Raw genomic sequence first — 25,210 nt, forward strand, 5'->3', positions numbered from 1 at the left:
CACTCAGGATGCTACCATATCTTGGCAATTATAAATAATGTGCTGTTAATAGCAGGGTGTATGTATCTTTTTGAATTAATTCTTAGTTTGTGGTTGGCTTTATTCCTTTGATAACTAAAAGTTTAAAAAGCTAAAGCTTTAAATGTTCTTAGAAACAATGAACAGTACATATATGTAAATTAAAAAATATATGTGCAATATGTTGTGTATATGTATTTACATGCAGTATATTGTCTATGTGCAGTCAAATTGTAACAGTTCTACCTAATAAAACCAAAAACTGGGGGAAAAAAATTGGGAGCAGCATAAAAGTACACCTGGAAAGGTCTTGGTGAACGTATTATGGTCCAGTACAGACCTACGGTGGTGGTGTACTGGGGAGTTGATGTAGCTCTATTATCTGTTGATAAAGAGGACAGTGATTTATTGTAAACATTCAGTGAATACTATAATCCCATCTTTATAAATTTACATAAAATGTGTGTGAAGTGTCTGGAAGGATGATATAGAAAAACAGTTAACAGCAGTTAATTCTGTGTTTTTTACCTTTGTCTACTAAGTATTTACAATTATTTTGTACTTTTACATATTATTTTATAACCAGGGATGTGGGTTTTCTTTTTTTCTCCAGCTTTATTGAGATGTAACTGTTACAGAACATTGTGTAGCATATACTTGATTAATGGGGCTGAATCTTAGTGGTCACCACAGTGACAGAAACTCTTTCAGTGACTGAATGTACTGAGAGTTTTTATGAAGCAATTCTTTTCCAGGGGAGTGGAAAATCCACTTTAGCAAAGGCAGTCTGTAAAGAAGCACTTGACACACTGGATGCCCACGTGGAGATAGTTGACTGTAAAACTTTACGAGGTATGAATTCAGCAACACTCTACATAAACGTCTTTTTTGGTAGAAAGACAGAAATGTTATTATTTAATGCTATTAATCTAAAAAATACAGGTATCTAATCTTTGACTTTTTTATCTGTCATTTAGTCATTGTAATTACTTAGAAATTTTAAATCTTTGGTTTTCTAATATTTTTAATAAAAATTGTAAAAGTCTCCATGTTTGATGGAGGCCTATTTTTTTTTTTAGCCAAAACTCTTTGTAGACTATATTCCTGGAAATGCCAGTTCATACCACTCTGAGAAAGTTAGTATTTAGAATATACTCCAGTGGGTATAACTTATCTCTAAATTGCTTTGGGAAGCCAGTATGGTGGTTGCCTCAGGGGAGGGAAGGTGGGTGGCTATGGACAGCCAAGAGGAGAATTACAGTTTATTATGTACAGTTGGCCCTTGAACAGTGCAGGGGTTAGGGGTCCCAATCCTCCATGCAGCCAAAAATCCTCACGTAACTTACAGTCAGCCCTCTGCATACATGGTTCCTGTGTATCCATGGATTCAGCCAATCCTGGATGACATAGTACCATAGTATTTACTGTTGGAAGGAATTCACATGTAAGTGGACTCACACAGTTCAAATCTGTGTTGTTCATGGGTCAGCTATACACTTACTCTTTTGAAAGTCTTTAATTTTTACATTATTATCTATTCAATGTTTTAAAAATCAGAAAGATTTTACTGAGTAGTTGATTTTTTTTTTCTCTTTGCTACCATTACCACATAGTCCCCACTAGTTATTATAGTCTTTTTTTTTTTTTAACCTCATGTACGATAAGAAATAGCCCTCAGGGCTTTTTTCCCCCTTAACGGAGGCACTGGGGATTGAACCCAGGACCTCGTGCATGCCAAGCATGTGCTCTACCACTGAGCTATACCCTCCACCCTAAGAAATAGCCTTTGAAAACCCATTACTTCGTATGCTGTGAAGGTGGTTTTAGAGACATTGTCCTCCTCTTAGAGTCCTGCTTTGGAAGCCTCATGTGAAAATTTGTTTTAGAGCTAAGTAACAGGAACTTTTTACATTGGCTTATGAGTTGGTATGTTTTCCTTTCTTTGAATAGTTTGTAATTCACCAGGAGAATTAAAACCAAATTTATGATTCAAATATAGCAATTCTAGGATCTCTAGGTGGCTGTGTTTGTGTTCAATTTTATCTGAATCTTGATCTCCTACTTTCACTTGTATTTTCCCACATCCTGCTTTTATTTTGTTGTAAGCTGTCTGAAATTCTCCATGGAATGAGGCAGGTATAAATACATACATACATGTAGAAATTATGGTAGCATATTCTTTTTTTCAGTTTTACAAAATTCAGTAATTTACTGAGTCCTTTGAGGCTGTATTAATTAAACCACGTTAATGGTTAACAAATTCTGCTGATTGGCATATTAACAAAATACTGTACTGATCGGATTTTCATAGTTAAATCAATATTGAGCTTTTCTGATGCTTTCAAAAGGGCAGCCTGAACTTTCTCAGCCCTAAAATAACAGTAAAACCATTTCATATCTTCTGTGTTAAGGGAAAAGGCTTGAAAACACGCAGAAAACCTTAGAGGCAGCCTTCTCAGAGGCGGTGTGGAGGCAGCCCTCCGTCGTTCTGCTGGATGACCTGGATCTCGTTGCCGGCCTGCCGGGCCTCCCGGAGCACGAGCACAGTCCTGAGGCTGTGCAGAGCCAGCGGCTCGCACATGGTAATGACAGCACGTCCGCTTGCTGGCTCCAGGCCTTTTTCTTCTGTCAGATAGCATTTTCAGTCTCAGCAGTAAATCTGTCTTCAGAGAACAGAATGTGTGCTGTGCTATGTGTTGCGTTTGAGGCCTCTGGTAGCATTCTGCAGGTGTGCTGTGCTAGCGGGATTGGTAGAGGAAGAGCAGTGCGAGACGGCTGCAACTTCGTCATTAGTCTTTGGGGCCTTTTCATTCTCCTCTACTTAATAGAAATCACTGAATTGTCAGATTTACTCTTGCTCTGTTCATTTGATGAATACTTATAGAGAAGTATTGCTTGTGCAGAGTCTCGGTCTTGGGGAGGAAATAAAAGCAAACAGACAATTTTAGTACAGAACACTGACAGTGATAATGATAGCTACTGTGTGTTGACTGCCCTTTCCAGACTAGGGATTACTTTGTACTCTACATGCAGATATTCTTCTGGTTTTATAGGGGAGTAAATGGAAATTCAAAGCCTAAGTCATTTGAGCAGGGTGACACAGCTAGGAGGTGGTAGGATGTGTTCTGCTAGGAGTGTCTACAGGGGCTGTAGGACCACATACACTGAGTAGGGGGCGCTGTTGGGGGTAAGAAGTTAGCAGGGAGGGCTTTTTGAAGGAGTTGATGACTGGGTGGAGTTTTGATGGAGGAGTAGAAGTTAACATGGAGCAGCTTCATAGCCTGGAAGAAGCAAGGAAAGTGTGATCCACAGGCAAAGGCACAGAGGTACAAGAAATGCTACTTTAGGGAATATTCTACTGACTAGAGCTTAGGGTTCAAGGAGAGGATGGGGCCGGTGTGGGGCCTGGAGGATTTGGCAGCATTCAGCTGCTTCAAGGTTTTTGTTTGTTGTTTGTTTTTTTATCTTTTCTAGTTTTATTGAGATATAACTGACATATAACATTGTATAAGTTGAAGGTATACAGCATAATGATTTGACACATGTATATCTTGCAAAATGATCACCATAATAAATTAGTTAACATCTATCACCTCACATTGTTGAAGGTTCTTAAGAGATGAGATAGATAAAAAATGCAGCCACAGTGGCTTGGGTTATCAACTAGTGTTGATCTCACAGTTTGAATCCTGTAGCACCTACAAGACTTGTTAGTCTAGTGTTTTAAGGAATGCTGCAAATTTCTAGGTGAGGATTCAGTTATATGTTACTAATGCCTATTTCAGTTCTGACCTCATACCAGCCAAACCTTGCAAGAGCTGGAGTAGAAGGAGATGGTTCAGGAGGTCATAAGAATATGAGCTGTATTTTGCCTAATTAATAGAACACAATGTGGAACTTTATCATCCTTCTATCATACTTATTTCAGAGACTCCTTTTCATTTACTTGATAAGATCCAGAAGTAGAAAGCTCACTTGGCATTATTCTGAGTACGCAGACTGAGTTTAAAGTGCTCCCTATGCCGCCGTTAGATTGATTAGAGCCTGGCCAATATTAGGTCCTCAACAGTTAACACCCGTGAATGAATGGAAGATTTATTTTTTAAAAGGAGCCATACCATTCATACTGCACCTTAAAGCTTGGCTACTTTAGGTTATCATTTTTAATGAATATTATTTTAAATGTCATGCTTATATTTACCAAGTTTTTTATGCTGTATCACTTACTTCTAGCTTTGAATGATATGATGAAAGATTTCATTTCCATGGGAAGTTTGGTTGCCCTGATTGCTACAAGCCAGACTCAGCATTCTCTACATCCTTTACTTGTTTCTGCTCAAGGAGTTCACATATTTCAATGTGTCCAACATATTCAACCTCCTGACCAGGTAACATACTAGTGAAGATTGTTGAAATATATCCCTCTTTGTATAAAGTAGTTTTCGATTTTATTAATGATTTATAGCTTTTTAGAAAATTGAAGTATAGTTGATTTACAATGTTGTGTTAGTTTCTGGTGCACAGCATAGTGATTCAGTTATACATCTAAATATACTTTTTCATTATAAGTTATAATAAGCTATTAAACATATAGCTGTAGCTCTCTATGCTGTACAGTTGGACCTTGTTATATATCTATTCTGTAAATAGTAGTTTGTGTCTGCTCATCCCAAACTCCTCATTATCCCTCTCCTTCTTTCCCCTTTGGTAACCATTTCTATGTCTGTGAGTCTGTTTCTGTTTTGTAAATAAGTTCATCTGTGTCATTTTTTTTCAGATTCCACAGATAAGTGATACATGATATTTGTCTTCCTCTGACTTACATCACTTAATATGATAATCTTTAGGTCCATCCATGTTGCTGCAAGTTGCATTATTTTATTCTTTTTTATGACTGAGAAGTATTCCATTGTATGTACCACAGCTTCTTTATACAATGATGATTTATAACTTTAAACTGATGCTGGTGGGTGGGTATAGCTCAAGTGGTAGAGTGCATGCTTAGCATGTATGAGGTCCTGGGTTCAATCCTCAGTGCCTCCATTAAAAAATAAATCTAATTACCTTCCCCGTCCAAAAAAAAAAAAAAAAAGATGAATAAACTGATGCTTAAGTTAGTGATCTTAAGGATACTTAAAAGTCAACGTTCATGCAGCAACATGGATGTTCCTGGAGAATGTCATTCTAAGTTAAGTAAGCCAGAAAGAGAGAGAAAAATACCATATGAGATCGCTCATATGTGGAATCTAAAAATAAATAAATACAAAACAGAAACAGACTCAGAGACATAGAATACAAACTTGTGGTTGCCAAGGGGGTGAGGGGTGGGAAGGGACAAACTGGGATTTCAAAATGTAGAATAGATAAACAAGATTATACTGTATAGCACAGGGAAATATATACAAGATCTTGTGGTAGCTCACGGCAAAAAAAAAAATGTGACAATGAATATATGTATGTTCATGTATAACTGAAAAATTGTGCTCTACACTGGAATTTGACACAACATTGTAAAATGACTATAACTCAATAAAAAAAAGCTAAAAAAAAAGTCAACATTCAGTGTATGTTTTGCTTAGATGCACAATTTTCATTTATAACCATCTGAAATATTACTGTGTACTTTCCAAGGAAGTATCTTTTTTGAAAACAGCATTTCCTCTTTTTTTATTAAAGGTTTCTTTTTTATTTCTATTTAAAGAGAAAGAAAAAACCTTAAAAATTCTAAACTTCTTCATTTTGTTCATTTTGCATTGATCAAGTCTGTAAATACACCATGGAAATTAGAATTTTTTTCAACTTTATTGAGGTGTAATTGACAAATAAAATTGTGTATATTGAAAGTATATAACATGATGTTTGATATACATACACATTGTGAAATATTTACCGCAATCAATTAACACATCTGTCACCTCACATATTTACCTTTTTTAAGTGTTTCTTCTTTTAAAATTTTGACTAAACTTTTTTTTTTTCCATCACTAATATTCTGCACCCACTATGATTTTGGTGCCCATTTCCAACGTATGGGTCTTTCTCCCACACCACCAAGCAATTCTCAGATACTGGCTGAGTGTCCTACAATTCAACTCAGTTCTGACACTATCTACCAGGAGATAGCATCAGATTTCACAGGTTAAGGGCTAAGTCCCACGACTGCCCCCCACTTCAGATGCCAGTCACAAGTCCAGGTTGTTACTTATGCTTCTGACTAGTTACCAGTCAGAGGTTCCCTCGACCCCCTCTTTAGTTTCAATTAATATTCTAAACCAATTCACAGAATTTGAGAAACTAGTTTTTTACTCACTAGATCACAAGTTTGTTACAAAGGATATTAAAGCCTACAAATCAGCGGCCAGATGAAAAGATACATAGGACAAGGTCCTGAACAAGGGAGCTTCTCCTGCCCTTGGCAAGTTTGGGGCCTGGCCTGGTGTCACGTGCAAGTGTTCTGGTTCTCCAACCTGGAAGCTCTCTGAACCTTGTCCTTCTGGGTTTTTAATGGAAGCTTTGTTACATAGGCATGATTGATTCAATCATTTGGCCAGTTGGCATTGATTCAACCTCCAGTCCCTTTCCCCTCCCTGGAAATCGGGGTGGGACTGAAAGTTTCAACCCTGTATTTAAGGTTGTTTCCTCTGGCAACCAGCCCCCATACTTAGGTGCTTTCCAGAAGTAACCTCATTAACATAAATTCAAGTGTGGTTGAAAGGGGTTTGTTATGAATATCAAGACACCTTTATCACTCCTATCAGTTAGGAAGTTTTAGAGGTTTTAGGAGATCTGTGCCAGACATAGGGCAAAGACCAAATACGTATTTCGTATTATCACAATATCATCCTGTAGGGCCCATCATCTCTTTCGGGGACTCGTGTTCATGATAGCTTTGGTGTCAGTGAGCTCAAAGAAGTATGTTCCAGGACAAGCAAGCTCATTTTACTTCTTGTTTAAAATTCTTACCTAGCATCTACCCTAAATATTCAGACCCTGTGCTAATTGACTGTTATTGAAGAACAGAGTATTATACCTGTTAAGTTCAACAGAATGGCAGTGGTATTGGTCACTGAATATGTTTTTAGAAATTTGTTTTACAAGAACAACAACAAAATATTCTTAAAGGAACCAAACTAAAAAGTCATCTTACTGGAGACAGAAATAACAATCATTTATGAATGTGATTTTTTTTTATTGAGGTATAATTGAAGACAACAGACTCACCGTTGAAAGTATACAATTTGATCAGTTTTAGCGCATGTAAATACCATTAAACCATCAGCACGATTATGGTGGCAGACATTTCCATCGTTCCTAGAAGTACCTAGTGCCCCTGTGCAAACATCCCTCCCCCCACACCATCTGCAGACAAACACCAGTCTGCTTTCTCTCACTGTAGATTATGTCAACCTCATTTTTCTCAAAATACGTGTACAAAAATTTGCAGTTGAGTAAAATCAGAAATTTGAATTTTATGTTTTCTTTAGGAGCAAAGATGTGAAATTCTGCATAATGTCATAAAAAATAAACTGGACTGTGATATGAACAAGTTTGCTGATCTTGACCTGCAGCAGATAGCTAAGGAAACAGAAGGGTTTGTGGCTAGAGATTTTACGGTGCTTGTAGATCGAGCCATACATTCTCGTCTCTCTCATCAGAGCATATCCACCAGGGAAGGTAAGTTTTACTGTTAAAACTAAAATCTGGATTCTTTATTGTCTGTGGTGGAGAGCTGTAATTGCAGTAAGATAAGAATTAAATATATTCATTTTATTATTCAAATAAGCAATTATTTGAGTTAGAAAATTGGCATTTCCAGCTAAATTGATTGCATTTTTTAAATTGAGGTACCGTTGGCTAAGCGAGATCAGTTAGATGGAGAAAGCCAAACACCACATGATTTCTCTCATATGTGAGTTAAAAAAACAAAAAAAATATATAGTAAATGAACAAACCAAACTAAACATAAACACACAGATAGAGAGAACAGAGTAGCAGTTACCGGAGGAGAGGGTGGGGGAAGGTAAACGGGGCCAACTGTGTTATGGCGTATTTTGAAGATTCGTATACAGGTATGAGTACCAAAAGAAGTTTTGTTTATTTTTAAACAGAATTAGTTTTAACAACATTGGACTTCCACAAAGCTCTCCAAGGATTTACTCCTGCATCTCTGCGAAATGTCAACCTGCATAAACCTAGGGACTTGGGCTGGGATAAGATTGGTGGATTACATGAAGTTCGACAGATACTCATGGATACTATCCAGTTACCAGCCAAGGTACTTAAAAAAAAAAAGTCAAGTACTACCTATACGCAGAAGAACCACTTGGATCATTGGTTCTGGCTTTATGTGTTGGCTTGCCTAAGCTTAGTTTAATTCAGTAAACTAAATACCAAATAAATGCCCAGCCCTAATTTGGTACTTTAACAGATTTTTAAAGTATTTGATACATTCCTTGACCGTAAAGAATGCTAGGGTGATATTTATAAGAAATACATTTTGGTGTGAATTTCATAATTCTTGTGTTTTGAATCATTCAGATTCTACTAAAACAAATGAACTGTCAGCTAGGGTTGAACAGGAACAGATGGGAGTAAACTAGGGGATGAGAGAGTCATCTAGGTCCACAGAACTGATGGATTAAATCAGATTTCCAGGCTCTTGGTGCCACCCTAGAAAGGCAGAGTTAGCAGGCAGCATAGACCAAACAGATGGCAGGATTAGGGTGGCAGATGTAGATTGTTCTTTAGAAGATCAAAAGTAGAATCTAGGAGGTGGTATGTTTGAAACAGAAACCTGAGAGTTAAGAATCTTTGCATGAGATCAGAGACCCAAGCAAAGAGGTGAAGAACTGGCTGAGTAAGGACCCCAGTTCCATGGAACTAGATGGCGAGTCCTGGGAACTGTCGGGTGGGGCCCAAGGCATACCTGTTTGGGAGGTGAGAACCTGTTTGGGAGAACATGGGCATGGGCGTACTTGCCAGCAGGATCATGACCCCACATGCTGAATCTGGGCACCAGGTAGTCAGTATCCAGATATGTCCGTATCAATCTGCATATGTGCTGGCTTTGGAGCCTCTTTCAGATTAGAATGTAGGTCGAGATGAGGTTGGAATCTTGTCAACAGGTAGGACTAAATAGGCATACCTAATAGAGGAGGCCAGGAGATTGCTAACAGTAGCCTGCTGTTTGGCTCACCTGTTAGTTCAATTTGGTGCTTTAGAAGGAGAGTTTAGAAATGATTGCTTATTTAGCATGGAGACTCTTGGGTGATTTTACTGTTTGTTGTCATTACACATGCTTCACTATTTCTTTTCTTTCTTTGATTGAATATATTTGAACATACATAGCTGTGTAGCTGTCATAACTTGCCCCATATACCAAGTGGAAGGCAGTATTCTTGTTAAAAGATTGGTTTTTATTTTCTTAATGTAGTGGGGGTTTTTGTATGTCTGTCTGTTTTTTGGATGGCTGCTTGGAGTTTATTTTCTACTTGGTGCAAGGCACAGGGTTATGAGGTGTCAGGAAGACTCTCATGTGGCTTGGAGAGTAACGAGTGGGGTTCTCTCAACTTCCTTTTTGGTGTTTTGCTGTTTTGATAATACAGAACCCTGCTTCTTCTGGCTGTAGCCTGCTTAGTCTTGTGGAGGAGAGGGAAGGGGCTCTTATGAGCGCAGCACCTTGGAAGGCAGCCTGGCAGCTGGTGGCGGCCACTCGGAATGAGGGACCAGAGGTGGTTTTGCCAGCCTGGCCGCCAGTCTGCTGCTTGCCCACGACTTCCCAAGACAGGTCACAGGTGATCATGCCGGTAGAGGTCTGGGGCGATTCCGAGTGCTCTGGGGACTCCAAAACCGTGGCCATGAATGGAGAGTGGACTTCCAGAAAAAGCTAGCCCACCAGTGACCCGGGTCGGCTTTGAGGAGACCCAAGTGGCAGGGGATGGCTTCCCCAGGGTACTCTGCACTTCCGCAGGAGCTTTTACTGGAAGTGGGGCCTGGGCAGCACTGGTAGCAGTCGTAGGTGGCCACGAGCGAGCCGCTGGAGGGGTGGCTACCGAGCTCTTGCCTGTAGGCTGGTGGAAAGCTCAGCAGTGACCGCTCGTGGGCCTTGGCGCATGATCACAGGTGGCGGGGACTGGACGCTAGGCCACTGAGCCCATTTGCAGAGGTGACAGCAAGGGACCACTCCATGACTCGGACGCACAGGCTTAATGTAGTACTTTTATGATGTTTTTTTTTAAAAGCGGGAAAAAGTGAAAAGAGCTTCTGATGCATTTATATGCGTTATATGTAGAATGTATTCCATGCTCCAGTTGAGAAAAAAATCTGTGGTAATTCCTTTGAGTTCATTTGTTATCTTAAGTAGGAATTTTTTTCTATCATTGTAATGTTAATAAAGGTGGCAGTTGTTACCATCCGAATATTTTTTTCTATATATTGATCTTTGGCTGCTGCTTAAGTATTTCTTTTAGACTAGATCTCTTTGTCATATTTTTGTATTTTTTCAGTACCCAGAATTATTTGCAAACTTGCCCATACGACAAAGGACAGGAGTACTATTATATGGTCCTCCTGGAACAGGAAAAACCTTAATAGCTGGAGTAATTGCACGAGAGAGTGGAATGAATTTTATTAGTGTCAAGGTATGTTTTGCGTTTATGTTTTTCTCTTTTTTTAACTGAGGTTAAATTTATGTACCATATAGTTAACTATTTTAAAGTAGACAATTCAGTGGCATTTAATGCATTCACAGTGCTGTGTAACCACCACCTTTCTCTAGTTTCAAAACTTTTTTCATCCCATTCTTCCTTCTCCCATCTCCTATCTCTGGCACTCTCCAATCTGCTTTTTGTCTCTATGGATTTGCCTGTCTGAATATTTCATATAGAAGGAATCATGCAATATGTCACCTTTTGTGTCTGGCTTCTTTCACTTTGCATGCTATTTTTAGGGTTCATCCAAGTTGTAGCATGTGTCAGTACTTCAGTTCTTTTATGGCTCGATGATACTCAATCTTTTTTAAGGTGGTATGGAAATGCCACAGTTGCTTATTCATTCACCATAGCTGGACATTTGGATTGTTTCCACTTTTGGCTATTATGAATAATGCTGCTATAAACATTTGTGTACAGTTTCAGTATGGAGTTTTGTTTTCATTTCTCTTGAATATCTGTATACCCAGGAGTGTAACTGCTGGGTCATATGGTAGTTCTGTGTGCAACTTTTTGAGGAACCACCAAACTAATTTTCACAGTGACTGTACCATTTTACATCCCTACCAGCAGTGTGTAAGTGAGCATACCTATTTCTTCATATCCTTGCCAGCAACATTTATGTCTCTTTATAGTCTCATATTTGGAGAACCAGCAGGAGCAGCAATTTATCTATTAGTTAAGCTGTGTGGGAAATTGAATAATGAGGCACTTCTCTTTTGTAGGACTTGTGTTCTTTGGGCAGATCTTCATGCATTGAAAAATAGAATTATGCAAAATATTCAGATAAAAACAAACTATACTTGAAGGGGAAAGAAAACCTAGGAGACCAGGGGCTGGAGACCACACTGAGGCAGGAAGCTGGGATTTTATGGTTCTGTTATTTGTTGGCTATATATCACCCTTGCTTGTGTCACACTAGGTCTAAGTTTTCTCACATATAAGGAGAGTGTGGTAATTAGAGGACACGCTGCCAGGTCATTTCGGGCAATGATTCCCTGTCCACCACTGTGACTGGGGTGTGTTGTTATGATCTGGGGTCTGATGTCTTCTTTGTACAGGTTCAGCACCCCAGCAGTATTAGTTTATCAAGGAGTGGTGACATTTCAAAGCAAAGGAATCTTATGCAGGTTTCCCCGCCACCCTGTTTCTCCAAAGCATTTTTGTAAACCTTAATGGCATAAAGCAAAGAAGCAGTTAGACACACCTCACTAACAGGTGAACAGAACAGATCGCGATAAAGCACAATCACAGACACGGCCCGGAGCCTTGGCGGCTTGATGCCAAGATGCTGAGCGCAGTTCCCTGGCAAGGAGCCCTGCGGGGCCGCTCTCCCTGATCAGGGTGCGCACTGCCACCGCAGCAGCTCACGGAGAAGCGAATGTTGAACGCTATTCTCGCCTTACACCTTTTTTCATAAATGCGAACATTTCTTCGTATTTCTTTCAGTTAGTGAAAACAGGTACTAGTGTAGGTCTTTCATAAAAGTGAAGTGGCATAAAGTAAATTTTCAGAAAGCAGAGAATACCTGTATTGTAGTCTTATTCAAAATTGATTTACAATCTGAAAGCCAGTTTAGCAGTTTGCAATTAGGTATGTTTGCCCTTTTTTTTATCACATGAGTTTTTGTGAGCTGGTTACAGGGGTACTCTGGTAATGATGGAGATGCACTGTAATTTTTAAATTTTCCTGTCTTCTTTTTTTTGGATTTTGGAATAATTATGACCATACTTTTTTCACTTGTCACTAGGATATAGTTTTTTACTGTTTTTTCCTAAAACCTTATACTTTTCAAGTTTAGAGCTTGCAAATATTGTTGTATATTAGATTGTTCCACTAGGGAGGACATCCTATCTATCCCCTTTAGCAAATCTGCAGATCACAACTTGGAGTGAGTTCTCAGTGCAAAGGATTCCTTAGAGAGCTGATTCTAGGTGGGTCGGGGGGTGGATCCTGGGAGGCACACGTCAAAGACAGGCCTTTCGCTGGCACCAGTATGCTGCCTTATTCCTGATATTTTGCCTTTGTTATTTCTTGTTCCTTCCTCTGTAGTTCTCTGACTGTGTTGAGAAAGTCTGATTACATACTGGCGTGTTAATAGGGATCTAGATGGCTGAGTATTAGAAATTCTTTATTTTGGTCACATATCCTGATCAGTATTTGGTCTTTCTGAGGTAATGATTTTTCACTGGAGATCCCTGTAGGGCCTATTCAGTTTTCACAAATATTTCACTATAAGGAAAGATTGTCCTTATTATTGACTTTGTTATATGTAGTAAAGTTTGTTTTGAAAGTTTTTTCAGTTGATTTTTAGGAAAAATTATACATTCTCCAACTTCTGTACAAATAAATTGGTTTCTGTAATTGAAGACACTGATTAAAGTAATTCATGTCTTATTACATATTTTCTGGAGTCTCCAGAGATAGACAGAACATTTTCCTTTTTCAAAGCATTCATTAGTTTACTAAACAAATAATTGTTCAGTGCTTATGATGTGGCAGGTGCTGTTGTTGGCCCTGGCAATTGACTATTGATCAAAGCTGCCTTTTCAGAGCTTGTATTCTACTAGTGGAGGGCGACAGTAAGCAGGTAGACACATGAGTATATACTGTACTGTCAGGTGGTGGCCGGTGCTGTGCAGGAGGACAGCAGGAGAGGGAGGGAGGTGCAGAGTAACCAAGTGGCTCACACACAGGGCTGTCAGGCAAGGGCTTTCTGAGGATGTGGGGTCCCGTCAGAAATCTAAAAGAAATGAAGCAACGAGCCATGAGACTATCTGGGGACAAGTGTTCTACGCAGAGGATACACCAAGTATAGAACTTGTGGTATGACGTTAATTCCAGCCATATTAATTTTTTACATGTATTTGACAGAAATCCATTTAGTTATATTAAAATTTTTCCATTATTGCATTAAGACTTAGTCATGCACAAAAATTATATTTGTTTTTAGATAATTTTCATTCTAATTTAATTTTATTTTCCCTAACAGGGGCCAGAGTTACTCAGCAAATATATTGGAGCAAGTGAACAAGCTGTTCGGGATATTTTTATTAGGTTGGTTCCCTATGAATGTTTTTTAAGTAACTGGACTGTGTGTTTATTGATCAGTCAATGCTTTTTGTTCTTCACTTACTTTTTTGAAAATTGATGTTTGAAACCTATGATTTATGTGGATTATTAATAAGCTAGGGAAAAAAGATTTACTTTTTCACCAAATACCACTTAAATATAAAACATTTTTGATACTAAGTTTTGGAAGTTATTTGGCTCTACATTTACATTAGAAATATTCCTGGGGAGGGTAATAGCTCAGGGGTAGAGTGTGTGCTTAGCATGCACAAGGTCCTGGGTTCAATCCCCAGTACCTTCATTAACAAAAAAAATATGTAAATAAACCTAATCACCTCCCCCCCAAAAAAAAATTAAAAAAAAGGAATATTCCTGAAATGCTGCAAGTGTAATCATAAGTGGTTATTCAGAGGAATCTCAAACCATATGAAGCATAGTTACCCAGTTTATCTCTTTTATAAATTAAGATTCCATGTGGCCAACTTGGTTAAAATAGAGTATAATTATTACTGCATTTATACAAAAATACATATGAATACAGAAGCTTAAGAATGAAAATAATATTTAAGTGTGATGGGATTATAGGGAGCTCCTAAATGAAAAAGCTACTTTGTTCTATTCTAAAATTTTATTAAAAAACACGGAGTTAGAATATATATAATGTACATATATATTTTAAAGAATAATAAATTGAACTTGTATTTCCACCACCCAATTTAAGAACTAGAACATTACCAAGAAAGCATTACTACAGAGAATGTCAACCATGTATTGACAAAAGGTTCAATTTACCAGGAAGATATTACAGTTCTAAAATTATATGTATCTAATACTGTAGCTTCAAAATATTTAAGGCAGATATTTATGGAACTGGAGAAATTGAGAAATCCACCTTCATAGATTTTTTAACACAGTTTTCAATAATTAGAAAAATAAATAAATAAAAATTCAGTTTAAAAAAAAAGTAAAAACTTAGACTATTTAAACAACATAATCAGCAAGGTTGATGTAAGCATGATTGGAACATGTACCCAACAACTAGAGAATACACATTCTTTTCAAGCACACCTGGAACATTTTTGAAAATTGGCTATATGTCATGCCATACATAGCAGTTGCAGTTTCGAAGAAACAATATCATATACCCTCCATTCTCTGAAAACAGTTAAGTTAAATTTCTCAAAGAAAGGCTAACCCCCCCATACATTTAAATATTTAAAAAACTCTTCTAAATTAATCATAGGTGAAGGAAGGGATCATAATGGAAAATAATTGGCACTGAATAATAATAAAAATCTGTTTATTAAAATTGTGGATGCTGTAAAACTTATTTCAAGGGAGAAAAGAATTATACTTATTCCAAGAAAAATTTTTTTTTCTAAGAATTTTTTAATTCTTAGAAAACAGATCAAAAGTTAATCACTAGGTATCCATCTCATGAAATTAAGAAAATACAGATATAAATGAAAAAAAAATTAAAAGGGAAATAATAAAGATAATGAAAATTAGTGAAATAGAAAACAATTCAGTAGAGAAGTTCACAAACCCAAATTTTTTTGTAAACTTGATCAGCAGGACTGATCAGGAAGAAGAAAGGAAGGTTGAATAAACAATAATAAGGATAAAAGGGATGACTATAGATATACCAGAAATGTGAAAGATAATAAGGATCTATTATTAAATATTACACTTAATGCCAATGCATTTCAAACTTGGGTGACATAGATAAAATATATTTGATCAAAATCGAGCAAAAGAAGAAACAAAATCTGAAAAGTCCCATAACCATAGGAAGAAAATGAGTCTTTCGTTAAAAATCCTTGCACAAGTCAAACATCAGACCCAGCCCGGTTTTCCTAAGAGAGTTTTGCCAGACGTTCAAGGAACGGGTAATTCCAGTCTGTTGTTGGCCTCAGATTTATCTTATTTGCCATACAGTTAGTAAGATATGTTGGGGGTTTTTTTTTCAATCAATGTGACATTTTGTTTGTATTAGGGGTCATTCTCCAGACATTAGTCCATCCTGTTACCAGAGATAGAACTTATGTTCTCTTCTTTTAATTAAAACAAAATTAATTAATAAAAAGTTGGAGTTCAAGTTAGAAAAAAATGTATGTAAGAAAAAAATGTAGGTAACTGAAATATAGAGAGCCCTTATAAAACAATATGAAAATGTTGAGCTTGCCAATTTTAAATGAACAAAAGCCATGAGGAGACATTGCACAAAAGAAGTACAGGTGACCAGTAAGCATATGATTAAAAGTTTAGTTGCAATAAGAATCAAAGAAGCATTTCACTTACTGAATAAGGCTGTTTTTCATTTTAGTCGCTGTCCAGAAGGCATGAGTGTTCCCTGATCTCTCCAAGACTCAGTTTACTGAAAACAAGGACAATTACATATGCTTTGCCTTCCTTAAGGGTTTTTTTGTGAAGAATTAAATACATAAATATATATGTGTATACAGATATATATAGGTATGTGAAATTACTTTGCAAACTCTGAACCCCTATTCAAATATGAAATATTGTTTGCTTTCCCAGAGCGCAGGCTGCAAAGCCCTGCATTCTCTTCTTTGATGAATTTGAATCCATTGCCCCTCGACGAGGCCACGATAATACAGGAGTTACAGATCGCGTAGTTAACCAGTTGCTGACTCAGTTGGATGGAGTAGAAGGCTTACAGGGTAATGACTGTAGATACAGAAATATCTTCTTATAACAAAATTTCACCAGGATTTATTAGAAAATTTTTATTTTTGTCCCCCAGGTGTTTACGTATTGGCTGCCACTAGTCGCCCTGACTTGATTGACCCTGCCCTGCTCAGGCCTGGCCGACTAGATAAATGTGTATATTGTCCTCCTCCTGATCAGGTGACAGTTTCATATTCAGAGTCCAGAAACCCAACAAATGCTAAACTCTCCTTGTGAACGTTACTTCTGTTAGGTAATAGCAATTGTGCTTAGAAGACCAGCTTTAGGCAAAGACCTTAGTCACTTTTTCTCACAACATAAAAGATTCTGAATTAGATACGAAACCTCTTTGGCCCAGTCATTCCATGCAAGTCTAAGAACTGGCATCTTTCAGTGGTGGCTAATTGGAAAAAAAGAGAAGGAAACCCAAAGTATTGCATGTCCACATTCCCTGTGTTCAAAGATCACACACCTCATCATCCTGACAAAAGACCGATACAGAACCAAGCATATGACTAGGAAGCATTGTCTATGCAGGTTATGTAGAGATGCGACTTTAAACTGTTTCTAGTCCTATGTTGTTCCCAGCTCTTGTTCCCAAATTCAGAAAGGAATGAATGACAGAAGAAATAGACAAATGAATAGTCAAAGGTATAAAATGTGTATCATAAGTAGCTATTATTTAATTTTCTTTTGAAACACTTTCTTGGCTGATGTGCCCAATCTAGCGAGTTAGCACTGTCTGAATAAGAAATGATGTACACTGAATACTTTCCTTCCACGTTCCTTCTGTTAGGGAGAAAGTTTCCAAGGAGGATAGATGTAGACTAGTTGGTACATTCCTCAACTTTCCTGTAAGCTTATTAGATATATATGTTAATAATTTTTTAAAAATCGTTAAGATATACTTTAAAATAATATTTAATTTTGTGTTTTATTTGTTAAATCAATTAGCTTTTCTCCCTTCAGGTGTCACGTCTTGAAATTTTTAAACGTGCTCAGTGACTCTCTACCTCTGGCAGATGATGTGGACCTTCAGCACGTGGCATCAGTAAACTGACTCCTTCACGGGAGCTGATCTGAAAGCTTTACTTTACAATGCCCAGTTAGAGGCGTTACATGGAAGGCTGCTGTCCTGTGGACTCCAAGTAAGTTATGTGAGGAAAGCGTTACTATGGTGTCTTATGAGTGATAGGAGCAGTTCAATGTCAAAATTTCACCCTTAAAAAAATTTTTTTTAGACAACGTTCATAAAACTGTATAGAAATTCACCTAAGTTGAATGTACTACAGTTGGAATATTGGTTTTGCAGAGAATTTGTAATTAATTACATGAAGAGTTTGGTGTCGTGTTTCTTTAACATCACCATACTATTGGCAAATACGCTGGCTTGTGGAAGGGTATTATTTAAATTGGGGTATCATGAATTATATTGAGGTTTTAAATTTGTTTGTACTTTAATTTTTTTTCAATCAGCAAAGTTATTTTGAAGCTAAAGTGTTCCAGATCTGGCCAATAGGAGCCAATTTTAAGATGGCTTCTGTGCCCCTTTTGGTATGGCCTTGTCATTCTTTGATCAGTTACTTACTTCCCTATTCAGCTAGATGTTCTCAGTTTATCTTGTACTGTGTCTGTACTCCAGCCCTAGAATCAGCCTTTCCTCTAAGGATAATATTTTAATTTTTGCAGCAAATAATTTGAACTCTGCTACATTGTGGACTTTATCATTATTTTCTAGGAAGTCTTTTTCCTGTATACTCTTCTCCCCTACAATTTTTTGGAGACTGTTGCAGGGGCTAAATTCAGATACTGCCGAATTTTTGCTATTTGTTTTGGCAAGCCATTGGAGTTTTTCTCCCCTGTTCATTAGCAGAAAATGTGTTTATTTGTAAAGCACATTATAATGTTAAATCAACCATGTTATGGAGTACTATATTATTTCAGAGTAGAAAAGTAAGAATTAGAAGACAGAGACATGAAAATAAAATCCAGAGGTCTGAGTCCTCAGTTTGTTACTTTGGGGAAGATGGTTGGCAAATTATCTACACATTCATCTTGCCTTTCCTTATTTTAATAATTAAAATTTTATGATGTGCTTCAGAACCATTATTGAATCGATACGAGCTTTTGTGAAAAATGCCTCAAGCTTCCTTGTACTGGTCTATTGGGATGCTGTCTGCGTGGGTCTATTGCTGAGTTATGGCTTCTGTAGAGCTTTACAACTGGTTGTCCTTTTGTGTGTTTTAGGATGGAGGTTCCAGCTCTGATAGTGACCTAAGTCTATCTTCAATGGTTTTTATTAACCATAGCAGTGGCTCTGACGATTCAGCTGGAGATGGAGAAAGTGGCTAGAGCAGTCCCTTGTTTCTCTAGAGGTGTCTGAGATGCTGCCAGATGAATCAAAATTCAACGTGTACCGGCTCTACTTTGGAAGCTCTTATGAATCAGAACTTGGAAATGGAACCTCGTCTGATTTGGTACCTTGTGTAACACGTCATTGTACACTTCTGAAATAGAAAGCCGTATGTGGGTATAATTTCTATCCTAACCAGCCCCACGTAATCTTTCTGCTTGGTTGGTTCTTTAGTAAAATAGTCTTTTCTACACTAATTAGTCATTTTCATTCCCTGTTAAGAAATGTGAGAGCTGGCAGCACGGGGGCGCCAAAAATCCAGTGCTTGTGATTCCCCTTTGCTTTCTTCAGGTTATCTCCTTTCATTCGTGGTTTTAAAGCATCTTTAGTAGCAGATCCATTTTATGTCAGACTCAAATTCTGTTATTGTAAAACAGTTGAGTATAATGATAAATTTGGTACAAATTTTGACAAAAAAATGTTACCTATTTGTAATACTGCTAGTGGAAAGTGTAAGCACAGTGGAAAATGTTAGTAGTGATGTTTCAACAAGGAAAATGTTCAGATTAAATGTGGGCGATATCATTATTTTTCTAAGTTAAAATAGCATTCAACACATCCCAAAAATTTAACAGTGGTTCACTGTTGCTTTATTGGTAAACATAACATTTTTACATATATTTAGTTATATTTTGGTAAATTTCCTTTATTTAGAAAATATAAAATATATATATAGGTTAAAAAAATAAAACTAACCCATTTTTATTCTCAAGAATAGTAAGCTATTTAATTCCAGTCTTTGTTTTCTATTTCATACTTTATATATAGAAGTGTCCCAAACTTTAGTATAACTGTTTCCTGAAAACTGAGAATAAGACTCATTTGGGACCTCTCACTAGGGCATTATTGTGGTGGGTTTAATAGCAAAACTTTAACAAACCTTGCATTATGGCAGTTTTCACTCTGTGGTTTGTTCAACAATATAGATATAGATGAACCCTTTATGGAATGTGAACATATTTTAAACTTGCTTAATTTCAGTTAATTAAAATGTAAGCTTACCCATGTCAAGATACTGTAACTTTTGTTTCTAATTTATCTTTGATACATAATTTTTTTCTCTCCTGCTCTTTTCCCCTCCCTTCCTCCTCTCATTATTATACTTACCCTGCAGAGCTCGCAATGCCTGTCAGCACCAAGTTCCATGACTCAGGATTTTCCTGGAGATCATGGAAAGATCAGTTGTCCTCACGACCACCAGTGTTCAGAGCAGCTTCACAAGAGGGTTATCAAGAACTCACCCAGGAACAAAGAGATCAACTGAGGGCAGAGATCAGTATTATCAAAGGCAGATACCGGAGCCAAAGTGGAGTATGGCTTTTCCCTCCTCGTTACACTTGTAAAATTTTTTAAAACCTGCTTTCCTTTTTTTTTTTTTAAGTTGTTTTTCTCTTCGATATGTATTATTTTATTTCTAAATGAGCTATATTTATAAACAAGGGACTGAAAATATTGATCATTTAAATGGTTATGTGCTAACAATTTTTATTAATCTTATGAGAAATCAATGTATAAATGAGCAGTCTCCTAAAAAAAAAAAAAAACAGACAAGAAATGTCACTTGGATTCCGTTTTTTCGTTGTATCTCGAAGTTAACTTTTTCTCCTTTATTTAAGGAGGATGATGCCCCTACCCAACCAGCACCACTGAGAACCAGTCTAGCTATTCATCAGGCACATTTAATGACAGCACTCAGTCACACAAGACCATCCATCAGTGAAGATGACTGGAAGAATTTTGCTGAGCTGTAAGTAACATTCTGATTCAGAAGTATACATATTATAGGTGACAGTTATTCAGACTTTAAAATTTCCTATTTAAAATCACAAATATTTCGAGTATTTAAAAGCATTTGTTTAAATACATGGCTACTAAACACCCCAAAACCTCAGGAATGTAAAGTCAAAGATGAATGTTCATTACAGATAAATTGAAATATAATCAAATGAATTGATTAAGAAATTGGTTTAATTTTGAAAGCATTAAAAGAAAATCAAAAACACAAAATGATTCCAGTATATAGTTTGCAAACATTATGAAAAATACACTTCTTCTGGTTTCAAAAAATTTACATTTTATTCTCAAGAACAGGTACATACACTAACATTTATTCACTTGTGGACCATGTTTAATACACATTTGGATATATACACATCTTATAGTTGTCTCTGTAGCAATTTAGGATCTGAGACCCGTAGAATGGGGATTCAAGGTCAGTGTTCAACTAAGTCAACTCAAGAAATGTATTCCTGCTCTTCACAATTTACAAATCTTTCTTGTATAGTTTGGCTGTACTCTGGGATGTGCATGCATATGTATATTGGGAGGGTGGAAAACTTCTCCATTCCTTCTAGCTTCTTTGGTCAGTCTAATAGTTAAATTGACATAGGATGAATTAACAGGAGAAAAATTTAATTTCGTACATTCAAGATCCTTGCAAAAATGAGACTACAGGCAGTCCAGAAGTTGAGGCTTATATGCTATCCTGAGGTATGGAGAGAGGGGTGGGACTTCAAAGAAGGGGAGGGCAATTCACAGGAAGATGTGGAGGGCCAGAGCTGTGAAAAACATATGCTTGCCCAGCCATGAAGGTGAGTATTATGAGATAAAAAGTTATCTATGGTAATAGCACTCTTACTGGTACAAGGCCCTTATTTAAGACACAGAGACAGAAAGAGAGAGAAACTAGCCGCCGCCTCCTCAATTGAAAACACAGACACACTAGCCCTCAAACTCCTCCATTACATAGACAGACAATTAGATAGACACAAACTAGCTTCCTCTTCTCCTTGATTAGATAGATTGATACATAGACACACAGCCTCCTCCTACATATAGATACATAACCAGATAGACAAACAGACATACCTGCGTCCAGCTTCTCCTCCATTAGATAGACAGATAAACACCCAAGCCTCCTCCACCTTCTCAAATAGAAAGACTACAAGACAGATAAACAAACTAGCCTCCTCCTCCACTATTAGATACAGATAGACACATAGACATATAGGCAAACACACTAGCCCTCTTCCTAAACATACACACACTAGCTTTCTCCTCCATTACATAGATAAAGAGACACACACAAAACCATCCTGGTCCTCCATTACATGGACACACAGATAGACACACTAGCCTCTTTCATTAGACAGACACACTATCCTCCTCCTCCATTTGATAGAGATAAGACACATAAAAAAAACATTATATACACACTAGCTGCCTCCTCTTCCACCATTAGATACAAAACTACATACATACATAGACAGACAAACACTAGCATCTGCGATTAGATATAGACACACTAGCCTCTTCTCCTCCATAAAACAGACAGACACATACATAGACAGACACACTTGCCTCCTCTTCCTCTACATATGGAGAGAGATGGACGCACTAGCCCCTCCTCCTCCATTAGAAAGACAGATAGACACATACACCGAGCAACAGCCACACTAACGTCTCCCTTCTCCTCTATTAGACAGACAGACAGGCAGACTAGCCACCTCTTCGTCCTGTTCAGATACAGACAAAAACACACACATAGATACAAGGAAACACTAGCCTCCTTCTCATTTTTACATAACGAGAGAGAGAGAGAGAGAGAGAGACACACACAGATAGACACACTCGCCTCCTCATCCTGTTGAGAGAGAGAGAGAGAGAGAACACACAGGTAGATACACGGAACACTAGCAACCGCCTCCTCCTCCTTCTCCATTACATAGATACACACATAGACAGACATGATAGATAGATGGATAGACAGGCACAATATCATCCTGTTCCTTCCTATTTACATAGACACATAGACACACAAATAGTTATACACACACATACATACCAGACACTCTAACCGCCTCCTCTTCCTGCTTAGAGTGTGCGAGAGATACATACAGATAGACACACTAGCCGCCGTGTGTTTAGATACGTAGAGAGAGTGAGAGAGACACACACAGATCGATAGACACAGGAGCCTCCTCCTCTTCTTTAGACAGATGGACAGGCACACTAGCCTCCTCCTCCATTTGATAGATAGGAAGACAGACAGACAAACACTAGCGTCCTCCTCCTCCTCTATCACATAGATACACACAGATAGAGAGGTAGACAGACACACTACCCCTCCACCTTCATTAGATAGACAAAATGATCAACACACGGACACTTAGACACACTAGCCTCCTCCATTAAATACGTAGATATACAGATAGATGGATAGACACCCTAGCCTCCTCCTCCTCCATTAGATAGATACAGACAGACAGACACACTAGCCTGCTTGATTAGCTAGACAGGCACACCAACCGCCTCCTCTTCTTCCTCCATTACATAGAAAGACAGACAGACACTGTGCTCCCCAGTAGACGGATATATAGACACACTAGCCTCCTCCTTCTCCTCCATTAGATACAGAGATAGACAGACACACTTGCCTCCTCTTCTCTACATAGGGAGATAGATGGACACACTAGCCCCCCCTCCTCCTCCATTAGAAACACAGACACACACACAGACCGAGAAACAGCCACACTAGCGTCCTCCTTATCCCCTATTAGACGGACAGACAGACAGACAGACAGACTACCGCCTCTTCGTCCTGTTGAGATACAGAAAGAAACACACACAGAGATACAAAGACACACTAGCCTCCTCCACCTCCTGTTTCGATAGAGGCAGCGAGAGATACACACAGACAGACACACACACTAGCCTCCTCCTCATTTTTGGATAACTAGAGAGAGAGAGAGAGAGACACACACACATAGGTATACACACACGGAACACTAGCCCACCTCCTCCTCCTCCTTCCCCATTAGATAGATGGATAGACAGACAGACAGACAGAGAGATACATAGCCAGATACTCTAGCCGCCTCCTCTCCTGGTGAAATAGAGAGTGTGCGAGAGATACACGCAGATAGACACACTAGCCGCCGCCTCTGTTTACATACGTAGAGAGAGGGAGTGAGAGATCCACACACAGATCGATAGACACAGAGACTCCTCCTCCTCGTTGACAGATGGACAGGCACGCTAGCCGCCCCTCCATTATATAGAAACACAGACCGATACGTAGACATGCTATCCGCCTCCTCCATTGATAGATAGGAGGACAGACAGACAGACACTAGCGGCCTCCTCCTCCTCTATCAGATAGATACACAGCAGAGATAGGTAGGTAGGTAGACAGACAATAGACAGACACAATACATCCTCCTGCTTCTCCATTAGATAGGTGGACAGGCACACTAGTCTCCTCCACTAGGGATATACAGCAGATACATAGATACACAGACACAGTAGCCTTCTCCTCCATTTGATAGAGGAGGAGGGGACGCTAGTGTGTGTTTGTCTGTCTCTCCTCCTATCTATCAGAACATACACACACAGAGATAGACAGATAGACAGACCTATAGACAGACACACTAACCCCTCCTCCGTTTGATTCATTGATAGACACGCAAGGCTCCTCCTTCATTAGATAGACAAAATGATCAACACACGGACAATTAGACACACTAGCCGCCTCCACCTCCTGTTTCGATAGAGACAGCGAGATACACCACAGATAGATAGACACACTAGCCTCCTCCTCATTTTAGATAACTAGAGAGAGAGAGAGAGAGAGACACCACAGATAGACACAGTAGCCTCCTCATCCTGTGAGAGAGAGAGAGAGAGAGACACACACAGACAAACAGGTAGACACACGGAACACTAGCCACCTCCTCCTCCTCCTTCCCCATTAGATAGATGGATAGATAGACAGACAGACAGACAGACAGATACATAGCCAGACACTCTACCCTCCCCCTCTTCCTGCTGAATTAGAGAGTGTGCGAGATACACGCAGATAGACACACTAGTAGCCGCCGCCTCTGTTTACATACGTAGAGAGAGGGAGTGAGAGATCCACACACAGATCGATAGACACAGGAGCCTCCTCCTCCTCATGTTTAGACAGATGGACAGGCACGCTAGCCGCCTCCTCCATTTGATAGATAGGAGGTCATACAGACAGACAGACACTAGCGGCCTCCTCCTCCTCTATCAGATATATACACAGGCAGAGATAGGTAGGTAGACAGACGTATAGACAGACACACTACCCTCCCTCCTGCTTCTCCATTACATAGGTGGACAGGCACACTAGCCTCCTCCCTAGGGATATACAGAGACAGATACATAGATACACAGACACAGTAGCCTTCTCGTCTCCTCCATTACGGAGATAAATAGAAAGACAGATGGACAGACAGACACCCAGCCCCTCCTTCTGCTCCATTACAGAGAGACAGATACT

General features: G+C 38.5%; 2 protein-coding genes and 1 non-coding gene across 3 annotated transcripts in view; 1 reads left to right on the forward strand and 2 right to left on the reverse strand.

The window, feature by feature from the left end:
- Nucleotides 1-20,783, forward strand: part of PEX1 (peroxisomal biogenesis factor 1) — a 43,182-nt gene extending 22,399 nt beyond the window's left edge. Inside the window, 17 exon segments of the mRNA XM_014561185.2 lie at nucleotides 774-870; nucleotides 2,430-2,600; nucleotides 4,252-4,406; nucleotides 7,503-7,692; nucleotides 8,127-8,293; nucleotides 10,524-10,658; nucleotides 13,720-13,784; nucleotides 16,341-16,483; nucleotides 16,567-16,670; nucleotides 17,460-17,477; nucleotides 17,479-17,544; nucleotides 17,546-17,638; nucleotides 18,738-18,837; nucleotides 18,840-18,967; nucleotides 20,018-20,066; nucleotides 20,069-20,214; nucleotides 20,520-20,783. Coding sequence (XP_014416671.2) covers nucleotides 774-870; nucleotides 2,430-2,600; nucleotides 4,252-4,406; nucleotides 7,503-7,692; nucleotides 8,127-8,293; nucleotides 10,524-10,658; nucleotides 13,720-13,784; nucleotides 16,341-16,483; nucleotides 16,567-16,670; nucleotides 17,460-17,477; nucleotides 17,479-17,544; nucleotides 17,546-17,638; nucleotides 18,738-18,837; nucleotides 18,840-18,967; nucleotides 20,018-20,066; nucleotides 20,069-20,214; nucleotides 20,520-20,654 — 1,962 coding nt within the window. The 3' untranslated portion in view covers nucleotides 20,655-20,783.
- On the reverse strand, nucleotides 1,715-1,786 carry TRNAA-GGC. Its single transcript has one exon. It is a non-coding gene; the product is annotated as a tRNA-Ala (tRNA).
- On the reverse strand, nucleotides 9,584-10,131 carry LOC116665080 (pancreatic progenitor cell differentiation and proliferation factor-like; the record flags this gene model as incomplete). The annotated part of the gene is given in 2 exon segments (XM_032484357.1): nucleotides 9,584-9,885; nucleotides 9,888-10,131. Coding segments are annotated over 2 exon segments (546 nt in total), but the record flags the coding sequence as incomplete, so codon positions are not given.
- Nucleotides 20,784-25,210: the final 4,427 nt, after the last annotated feature.

Source organism: Camelus ferus, chromosome 7, assembly GCF_009834535.1.
Source record: "Camelus ferus isolate YT-003-E chromosome 7, BCGSAC_Cfer_1.0, whole genome shotgun sequence".
NCBI classification, from domain to species: domain Eukaryota; kingdom Metazoa; phylum Chordata; class Mammalia; order Artiodactyla; family Camelidae; genus Camelus; species Camelus ferus.